We start from the raw sequence: 11,581 nt of genomic DNA, 5'->3' as shown, positions 1-11,581 counted from the left end.
CTGCATCCTGGGGTCAAACTGGTGCTTCTTTCTTTCACCCATACATGCTGGTGCTTCCTGCCATCACCCAGACAACAGATATATTTACCTGCACATTACCTACCTTCTCTGTATCCTGGAGTCAAACTGGTGCCGCCTCCTTTCACCCAGTCAACATATCTTTACCTGCACATTACCTACCTTCTCTGTATCCTGGAGTCAAACTGGTGCCTCCTTCTTTCACCCAGTCAACATATCTTTACCCGCACATTACCTACCTTCTCTGCATTGTGTGGTCACTCTGGTGCTTCCTGCTTTTAAGCGGCCATCTTGAGCAGCGTAGCAGCATCAGTTCTTTGAAGGCTCGTAAAATCAAAACCGGAGCAGTTAGAAAAACTTTTTCGTCAACTTTTAATCAGAAGGGTTCAATCTCTCTCCTGTGGTAGTTTGAAGCCGACACAACAAACGCGCTCAGAGGAGATAATGTTTGAAAAAAGGTGACGGGGTTTTTACAAAACTTTTGTTTTGAAGGGGTAGTTGCCAACTACCTGTTGATTTTTGCTCAAAGATGGCAAGGAATGAAATTTAGGTCTAAGTGAGACCTACAGAGAAGTTTTTGTTTCATGTCTCTACGACATTCCTACCGGAAGTTATAAACAGTTTTGTGTGTGTTTTCTTCCCAAGAGCAGTTTTGTCTGTGTTTTATTCCTAGGGGGCGCTAGAGCGCAATTTGGAGTTTTAGGGTTTGTTTTTTAATTAGATCGCAATTTTCACCAGTCCTGATGTGTGTGTCCAGTTTGGTGAGTTTTGAAGCATTTTAAGGGGGTCAAAGAGGCAAAAATGACATTTTTTTAGGATACTTCTGTTTTGAAGGGGTTTTTGCCAACTTCCTGTTGATTTTCGCTGAAGGATGTCAATGTATTAAATCTAGGTCTAAGTCAGACCTACATAGAGGTTTTTGTTTTGTGTCTGTACGACATTCCTAACGGAAGTTACAAGCAGTTTTGTCTGTGTTTTTTCCTAGGGGGCGCTAGGGCGCAATTTTCAGTTTTGGGGTTTTTTTTTTTTTTATTAGATAGCAATTTTTTACCAGTCCTGATGTGTGTGTCAAATTTGGTGAGTTTTGAAGCATGTTAAGGGGGTCAAATTACAGCTCAATAATAATAATAATAATAAAACCTTAGAAATACAATAGGGTCCTCTGTCCCAAAGGGACATTCAGTCCCTAATTAACCTGGGGGCCACTGGATGCAGAGTCCAGGTGAGGCTGGGCCGCGGGAATATTTTTCTTAAATTTTTTTTTTTTTTTTAAATGTCTTTATTTTGATTTTCAACACAAAATAAAATCAAAATATAAATGAACAAAATGAGAATTAAGTAATGTAAGGCAATGCAGACTAAACAATAAAAAAACAAAAACGGTTTGAATTGGTCCAGGTTATCGCAAACTCTTACCCTCGTCTCCATGGCAACGTTTCTGTCGTTTTCACTCATTTGCCGCTTTTCCACTAATGCAGGGGTAGGCTACCCAGAACGTTTTTGGAGGGGGGCTTGGTGTGGAGTTTACAGTTGCGGTAGCACAATTAGCCCTAAATGAACTATACCAGACATACCACACCGTGATTGGTAGATTCCTTCAGCTCCGCACACAACGCTGTCAAGCAACCCTTCATGTAAAACTCGCGAGCCGCGCTAACATTAAACTTTTATAGTAAGGTGGGGGCCGCAAAAAAATGTCTCGCGGGCCGCGTGTGTGAGACCACTGCTCTACACGATAAATACTGCTGAATCAGAAAAGATAACAAAATCCAGTAACTGCAAATGTAAGGTTTATTTAGAACAATCTATAAATATGCAGCATTTTAAAAAAACGTGTCACACGTGCATGACAATTATTTTAATAAAGAGTCATATTCAACACTGGCTTAAACAAATTCACAATAAAAACAAACTAGTTTCCCTGTAATTAAATTCACCTGAGAGAAGATGAAATGTGTAAAGTTTGTGCAACACATCATATTCACAGCCTAAATGTTTTTTTTTTTAACTTAAACTAATTACATCTTGCTTGTTTGGCAATAAAAGCATGTGCTAATGTATCCCTTATAAACCATCAAACATCATCTTTGTAGTCACCATGGTGACGGTGCTTGTGTCATCGTGCTAGAAAGAAGTAAAACACTCACAATATAAACTGCATGAACACAAAATTCAAATAGATACAAAACAACCTGCGTCTATTCTCTCACACTCTGACATCAAATAAGAAGATTCAAGTGCATGTGTTGACTGGAGGATGAAAAGTTGACAGTGCCGTCGTTCTAAAACTGACCTATGTATCGACCATCAGTTCATAAGGTGGTTAAATGTCACAAGTGACTAAAGGAGGTATTTGTGTATTGTGTCTTATTGCCAAATAATTACTTACAAACCCCGTTTGCATATGAGTTGGGAAATTGTGTTAGATGTAAATATAAACAGAATACAATGATTTGAAAATCATTTTCAACCCATATTCAGTTGAATATGCTACAAAGACAACATATTTGATGTTCAAACTCATAAACTTTATTTTTTTTGCAAATAATAATTAACTTAGAATTTCATGGCTACAATATGTGACAAAGTAGTTGGGAAAGGGCATGTTCACCACCGTGTTACATCACCTTTTCTTTTAACAACACTCAATAAACGTTTGGGAACTGAGGAAACTAATTGCTGAAGCTTTGAAAGTGGAATTCTTTCCCATTCTTGTTTAATGTAGAGCTTCAGTCCTTCAACAGTCCGGGGTCTCCGCTGTCGTATTTTACACTTCATAATGCGCCACACATTTTCCATGGGAGACAGGTCTGGACTGCAGGCGGGCCAGGAAAGTACTCACACTCTTTTTTTACAAAGCCACGCTGTTGTAACACATGGCTTGGCATTGTCTTGCTTGGATGACAACATATGTTGTTCCAAAACCTGTATGTACCTTTCAGCATTAATGGTGCCTTCACAGATGTGTAAGTTACCCATGCCTTGGGCACTAATGCACCCCCATACCATCACAGATGCTGGCTTTTCAACTTTGCGCCTATAACAATCCGGATGGTTATTTTCTTCTGTGTTCCGGAGGACACCACGTCCACAGTTTCCAAATATAATTTGAAATGTGGACTCGTCAGACCACAGAACACTTTTCCACTTTGCATCAGTCCATCTTAGATGAGCTCGGGCCCAGCGAAGCCAGCGGCGTTCCTGGGTGTTGTTGATAAATGGGTTTTGCTTTCATAGTAGTGAATTGAAGTGAAGTGAATTGTATTTATACAGCGCTTTTCTCTAGTGACTCAAAGCGCTTTACATAGTGAAACCCAATATCTAAGTTACATTTAAACCAGTGTGGGTGGCACTGGGAGCAGGTGGGTAAAGTGTCTTGCCCAAGGACACAACGGCAGTGACTAGGATGGCGGAAGCGGGAATCGAACCTGCAACCCTCAAGTTGCTGGCACGGCCGCTCTACTAACCGAGCTATGCCCACATTATTGTAATACTTTGTGCAAAAGTGCATGATGTCACACAAAGTAGAGTTTTAACTTTCACTTACAGATGTAGCGACCAACTGTAGTTACTGACAGTGGTTTTTATGAAGTGTTCCTGAGCCCATGTGGCGATATCCTTTACACACTGATGTCTGTTTTTGATGCAGTACCACCTGAGGTATCAAAGGTCCGTAATATCATCGCTTACGTGCAGTGATTTCTCCAGATTCTCTGAACCTTTTGATGATTTTACGGACCGTAGATGGTGAAATCCCCAAACTCCTTGCAATAGCTCGTTGAAAAATGTAGTTCGACAATTTGCTTACAAATTGGTGACCCTCGCCCCATCCTTGTTTGTGAATTACTACGCATTTCATGGAAGCTGCTTTTATAGCCAATCATGGCACCCACCTGTTCCCAATTAGCCTGCACACCTGTGGGATGTTCCAAATAAGTGATTGATGAGCATTCCTCAACTTTATTAGTATTTATTGCCGTCTTTCCCAACTTCTTTGTCACGTGTTGCTGGCATCGAACTCTAATGTTAATGATTGTTTGCAAAAATAAAAAATGTTTATGAGTTTGAACATCAAATATGTTGTCTTTGTAGCATATTCAACTGAATATGGCTTGAAAAGGATTTGCAAAACATTGTATTCTGTTTATATTTACATCTGACACAATTTCCCAACTCATATGGAAACAGGGTTTGTAATAATGTGGTCTGTTCTTTATCAGCTCAGTCTGTTAATAATTTGCCTCTCAATTGGTACAAACTCAACATTGGTATATTTTCTACAAGGAGAATTGTGGCACAGATATTGTATTACAGTAGTTGAGTTTAATAGTGAGCATATTTTCCACCTGTGATCCGATGTACGTCATTTTCCTTTCCAACAAACGTGAGTCAAGTTAAGTACGATCTCTTCCAAAGCGCTTTGGGACAACTGTCAACGTTGTCGGAGCTCTCAAATCCAGCCGAGCTAACGTGGTTTCATACATTCCTGCACACCTTTTGTCAAGCAGGTGTGTGAGAAATAGCAATCTTTACACCGTGCTAAAATTCAAGTGATGGCTGCGTGACAGCTTAGGTGACAAAGGAGTAGAAAAGCAGACCGCCTTGGAAGGCGTGTTCCTGCTGGATGTGCTCTAGAACGCCGCCCTGCTGCAGGCGTGTGCCGTAGACTAAGGCCTCACCTTCATCCTGAGCTAAGCCCGCCTGCTGAAGCCACTCCACAAGTTCACAGCCAAGGAAACAGTCCACCGTTGTCCTGACACCACACCTGACAAGACACAGGAAACACTCCAATTAACACTCTTTCCCTGAAGTGACTGACCTGGAACAGCTTCCATTTTAACATTTGACAACCAAACATTTCCACAAGGCGACTTTGTAAAGTATCTGGGTATTATCTGGGTTTTATGTTCCACCCAACTCTCTCCTTTGAGTCACACATTGTGGGGCGGCAAGGCGTAGTGCATGGGTGTCAAACTCTGGCCCGCGGGCCAAATTTGGCCCACCGTGTAATTTAATTTGGCCCTTGAGGCAATATCAAATTAACAGAGCTGGCCCGCCGGTATTATAACACAGCATTCACCGCTAATACTCATACAATGCATACTTGGTCAACCGCCATACTGGTCACACTGAGGGTGGCCGTATAAACAACTTTAACACTGTTACAAATATGCGCCACACTGAGAACCCACCCCAAACAAGAATGACAACCACATTTAGGGAGAACATCCACACCGTAACCCAACATACACAACAGAACAAATAAAGGCACTGCATTCAAGGTCCTCTACAAACTGTCGTCCCGTCCGCTTTTTCTCCATACAAACATTGTGTCGGCCCAGTCACATACTATATGCGGACTTTACACACAAACAAGTGAATGCAATGCATACTTGGTCAACCGCCATGCTAGTCACACTGAGGGTGGCCGTGTAAACAACTTTAACACTGTTACAAATATGCGCCACACTGAGAACCCACCCCAAACAAGAATGACAACCACATTTAGGGAGAACATCCACACCGTAACCCAACATAAACACAACAGAACAAATAAAGGAACTGCATTCAAGGTCCTCTACAAACTGTCGTCTTGTCCTCTTTTTCTCCATACAAACATTGTGTCGGCCCAGTCACATACTATATGCGGACTTTACACACAAACAAGTGAATGCAAGGCATACTTGGTTGACCGCCATACTGGTCACACTGAGGGTGGCCGTATAAACAACTTTAACACTGTTACAAATATGCGCCACACTGTGAACCCACCCCAAACAAGAATGACAACCACATTTAGGGAGAACATCCACATCGTAACCCAACATAAACACAACAGAACAAATAAAGGCACTGCATTCAAGGTCCTCTACAAACTGTCGTCTTGTCCGCTTTTTCTCCATACAAACATTGTGTCGGCCCAGTCACATACTATATGCGGACTTTACACACAAACAAGTGAATGCAAGGCATACTTGGTCGACCGCCATACTGGTCACACTGAGGGTGGCCGTATAAACAACTTTAACACTGTTACAAATATGCGCCACACTGTGAACCCACCCCAAACAAGAATGACAACCACATTTAGGGAGAACATCCACCCCGTAACCCAACATAAACACAACAGAACAAATAAAGGCACTGCATTCAAGGTCCTCTACAAACTGTCGTCCCGTCCGCTTTTTCTCCATACAAACATTGTGTCGGCCCAGTCACATACTATATGCGGACTTTACACACAAACAAGTGAATGCAAGGCATACTTGGTTGACCGCCATACTGGTCACACTGAGGGTGGCCGTATAAACAACTTTAACACTGTTACAAATATGCGCCACACTGAGAACCCACCCCAAACAAGAATGACAACCACATTTAGGGAGAACATCCACCCCGTAACCCAACATAAACACAACAGAACAAATAAAGGAACTGCATTCAAGGTCCTCTACAAACTGTCGTCCCGTCCGCTTTTTCTCCATACAAACATTGTTTCGGCCCAGTCACATACTATATGCGGACTTTACACACGAACAAGTGAATGCAAGGCATACTTGGTTGACCGCCATACTGGTCACACTGAGGGTGCTCGTATAAACAACTTTAACACTGTTACAAATATGCGCCACACTGAGAACCCACCCCAAACAAGAATGACAACCACATTTAGGGAGAACATCCACCCCGTAACCCAACATAAACACAACAGAACAAATAAAGGAACTGCATTCAAGGTCCTCTACAAACTGTCGTCCCGTCCGCTTTTTCTCCATACAAACATTGTTTCGGCCCAGTCACATACTATATGCGGACTTTACACACGAACAAGTGAATGCAACGCATACTTGGTCAACCGCCATACAGGTCACACTGAGGGTGGCCGTATAAACAACTTTAACACTGTTACAAATATGCGCCACACTGAGAACCCACCCCAAACAAGAATGACAACCACATTTAGGGAGAACATCCACACCGTAACCCAACATAAACACAACAGAACAAATACCCAGAATCCCTTGCAGCACTAACTCTTCCGAAATGCTACAAAATTTGAAACTGGATTTTGCATGTCACTATAAAGTTATACAAGCCTTGCTCGTTCAATATTCAATGTAAACTTGTTTGGGTCCCTATTAAAAGGTTCATTTGTTCAACCTTGGCCCGCGGCTTTGTTCAGTCTAAAATTTTGGCCCACTCTGTATTTGAGTTTGACACCCCTGGCGTAGTGGGTAGAGCAGCCGGCCAGAAACCTGAGGGTTGCAGGTTCGCTTCCCACCTATTGACATCCCCAAAAAATCGCTGCCGTTGTGTCCTTGGGCAGGACACTTCACCCTTTGCCCCCGGTGCCGCTCACACTGGTGAATGAATGATGAATGAATGATTGGTGGTGGTAGGCGCAAAATGGCAGTCACGCTTCCGTCAGTCTACCTCGACATTTTTAATTCTAAGAGAGACAAAACTGAAATAGAATTTGAAAATCCAAGAAAATATTTTAAAGACTTGGTCTTCACTTGTTTAAATACATGATTTTATTTTTTTTACTTTGTTTCTTCTAACTTTCAGAAAGACAACTTTAGAGAAAAAAATACAACCTTAAAAATGATTTTAGGATTTTTAAACACCTTTTTAAATTCCTTCCTCTTCTTTCCTGACAATCTAAATCAATGTTTAAGTCAATTATTTTTTTATCGTAAAGAATAATAAATACATTTTAATTTAATTAATTTTAGCTTCTATTTTTTCGACAAAGAATATTTGTGAAATATTTCTTCAAATTTATGATTAAAATTCAAAAAATTATTCTGGCAAATCTAGAAAATATGTAGAATCAAATTTAAATCTTATTTCAAAGTCTTTTGAATTTATTTTAAAAAATTTTGTTCTGGAAAATCTAGAAGAAATAATGATTTGTCTTTGTTAGAAATATAGCTTGGTCCAATTTGTTATATATTCTAACAAAGTGCAGATTGGATTTTAACCTATTTAAAACATGTCATCAAAATTCTAAAATTAATCTTAATCAGGAAAAATGACTAATGATGTTCCATTAATTATTTTTTTAATTTTTTCAAAGAGATTCGAATTAGCTAGTTTTTCTCTTCTTTTTTTCGGTTGAATTTTGAATTATAAAGAGTCTAAATTGAAGATAAACTATGTTTCAAATTTTTTTTTTTTTTTTTCATGTTTTCTCCTTTTTTAAACGGTTCAATTAAGTGGGTTTTTTTCATCATTTATCCTCTACAAAAAACCTTCCATAAAAGGGAAAAAAATGTACGACGGAATGACACGCAGAAATACCCATTTTTATATATATATATAGATTTATTTAGTTTAGGTAAATTGAGCAAATTGGCTATTTCTGGCAATTTATTTAGTGAAGTGAATTATATTTATATAGCGCTTTTCTCTAGTGACTCAAGGCGCTTTACATAGTGAAACCCCATATCTAAGTTACAGGTGGGTAAAGTGTCTTGCCCAAGGACACAACGGCAGTGACTAGGATGGCGGAAGCGGGAATCGAACCTGCAACCCACAAGTTGCTGGCACGGCCACTCTACCAACCGAGCTATACCGCCCCAAATAAAAAAGTAATCATGTGAATTATATTTATATAGCGCTTTTCTCTAGTGATTCAAAGCGCTTTTACATAGTGAAACCCAATATCTAAGTTACATTTAAAGCAGTGTGGGTGGCACTGGGAGCAGGTGGGTAAAGTGTCTTGCCAAAGGACACAACGGCAGTGACTAGGATGGCGGAAGCGGGGATCGAACCTGGTACCCTCAAGTTGCTGGCACGGCCACTCTACCAACCGAGTTATACCGCCCCAGTGTGTATCAAACTGGTAGCCCTTGGCATGAATCAGTACCCAAGAAGTAGCTCTTGCTTTCAAAAAGGTTGGTGACCCCGGATATAGCATATAGCAGTTAGCATTCCATGACCCACAATGCACTTCTGCCATGACCCTCCCCCGCCGAATTCTTATTGGTTGACGTGTGTGTGACGATTGCTGACATTTTCTTCGTCTCTTCCGCGAATGAGATAAATAATAGTATTTGCTATTTTACGGTAATGTGTTAATAATTTCCCACAAAAGTCGCTCCGGAGTATAAGTCTCACCCCGCCCAAACTATGAAAAAAACTGCGACTCATAGTCCGAAAAATAATTGAAATCAAATCAGTCAATGGTGGACCGCAAAAAAAACCACAACAATTTTAACTGGTAACATGCCTGTAAATAAGACAAACACAATTCTAGTTGTAAGCTATGTTATAATAATTACTATATTATAAGTTACCGACAACGATGAAATGATCCATTTTAATAGCTACGGCAGTAGCATGTAGCAGTTAGCATTCCATGACCCACAATGCACTTCTGCCATGACCCTCCCCCGCCGAATTCTTATTGTCTGACGTGTGTGTGACGATTGCTGACATTTTCTTCGTCTCTTCCGCGAATTAGATAAATAATAGTATTTGCTATTTTACGGTAATGTGTTAATAATTTCACACAAAAGTCGCTCCGGAGTATAAGTCGCACCCCGCCCAAACCATGAAAAAAACTGCGACTCATAGTCTGAAAAATACGGTAATTGAAATCAAATCAGTCAATTGTGGACCGCCAAAAAAAAACAACAATTTTAACTGGTAACATGCCTTTAAATAAGACGAACACAACTGTAGTTATAAGCTATGTTATAATAATTACTATATTATAAGTTACCGCCAACGATGAAATTATCCATTTTAATAGCTATGGCAGTAGCATATAGCAGTTAGCATTCCATGACCCACAATGACCCTCCCCCGCCGAATTCTTATTGGTTGACGTGTGTGTGACGATTGCTGACATTTTCTTCGTCTCTTCCGCGGATGAGATAAATAATAGTATTTGCTATTTTACGGTAATGTGTTAATAATTTCACACAAAAGTCGCTCCGGAGTATAAGTCGCACCCCGCCCAAACCATGAAAAAAACTGCGACTCATAGTCTGAAAAATACGGTAATTGAAATCAAATCAGTCAATGGTGGACCGCCAAAAAAACACAACAATTTTAACTGGTAACATGACTGTAAATAAGACGAACACAACTGTAGTTATAAGCTATGTTATAATAATTGCTATATTATAAGTTACCGCCAACGATGAAATTATCCATTTTAATAGCTACGGCAGTAGCATATAGCAGTTAGCATTCCATGACCCACAATGCACTTCTGCCATGACCCTCCCCCGCCGAATTCTTATTGGTTGACGTGTGTGTGACGATTGCTGACATTTTCTTCGTCTCTTCCACGAATTAGATAAATAATAGTATTTGCTATTTTACGGTAATGTGTTAATAATTTCACACAAAAGTCGCTCCGGAGTATAAGTCGCACCCCGCCCAAACTATGAAAAAAACTGCGACTCATAGTCCGAAAAATACGGTAATTGAAATCAAATCAGTCAATGGTGGACCGCCAAAAAAACACAACAATTTTAACTGGTAACATGACTGTAAATAAGACAAACACAACTGTAGTTATAAGCTATGTTATAATAATTGCTATATTATAAGTTACCGACAACGATGAAATGATCCATTTTAATAGCTACGGCAGTAGCATATAGCAGTTAGCATTCCATGACCCACAATGACCCTCCCCCGCCGAATTCTTATTGGTTGACGTGTGTGTGACGATTGCTGACATTTTCTTCGTCTCTTCCGCGAATGAGATAAATAATAGTATTTGCTATTTTACGGTAATGTGTTAATAATTTCACACAAAAGTCGCTCCGGAGTATAAGTCGCACCCCGCCCAAACTATGAAAAAAACTGCGACTCATAGTCCGAAAAATACGGTAATTGAAATCAAATCAGTCAATGGTGGACCGCCAAAAAAACAACAATTTTAACTGGTAACATGCCTGTAAATAAGACGAACACAACTGTAGTTATAAGCTATGTTATAATAATTACTATATTATAAGTTACCGACAACGATGAAATGATCCATTTTAATAGCTACGGCAGTAGCATGTAGCAGTTAGCATTCCATGACCCACAATGCACTTCTGCCATGACCCTCCCCCGCCGAATTCTTATTGTCTGACGTGTGTGTGACGATTGCTGACATTTTCTTCGTCTCTTCCGCGAATGAGATAAATAATAGTATTTGCTATTTTACGGTAATGTGTTAATAATTTCACACAAAAGTCGCTCCGGAGTATAAGTCTCACCCCGCCCAAACCATGAAAAAAACTGCGACTCATAGTCTGAAAAATACGGTAATTGAAATCAAATCAGTCAATTGTGGACCGCCAAAAAAAAACAACAATTTTAACTGGTAACATGCCTTTAAATAAGACGAACACAACTGTAGTTATAAGCTATGTTATAATAATTACTATATTATAAGTTACCGCCAACGATGAAATTATCCATTTTAATAGCTATGGCAGTAGCATATAGCAGTTAGCATTCCATGACCCACAATGACCCTCCCCCGCCGAATTCTTATTGGTTGACGTGTGTGTGACGATTGCTGACATTTTCTTCGTCTCTTCCGCGG

At 40.0% G+C, this 11,581-nt stretch overlaps 1 protein-coding gene across 2 annotated transcripts in view; it reads right to left on the bottom strand.

The window, feature by feature from the left end:
• Positions 1-1,791: 1,791 nt before the first annotated feature.
• gpr155a (G protein-coupled receptor 155a) overlaps positions 1,792-11,581 on the bottom strand; it is a 50,510-nt gene continuing 40,720 nt past the window's right edge. For both annotated transcript variants that reach the window (XM_061880009.1, XM_061880010.1), the window contains exon 15: positions 1,792-4,783. In XM_061880009.1, coding sequence (XP_061735993.1) covers positions 4,588-4,783 — 196 coding nt within the window. In that variant the 3' untranslated portion in view covers positions 1,792-4,587. The remainder of the gene's footprint in view (positions 4,784-11,581) is intronic.

The sequence above is a fragment of the Nerophis ophidion genome, linkage group LG19 (assembly GCF_033978795.1).
Source record: "Nerophis ophidion isolate RoL-2023_Sa linkage group LG19, RoL_Noph_v1.0, whole genome shotgun sequence".
NCBI classification, from domain to species: domain Eukaryota; kingdom Metazoa; phylum Chordata; class Actinopteri; order Syngnathiformes; family Syngnathidae; genus Nerophis; species Nerophis ophidion.
This window is presented reverse-complemented; position numbering and strand designations above follow the sequence as displayed.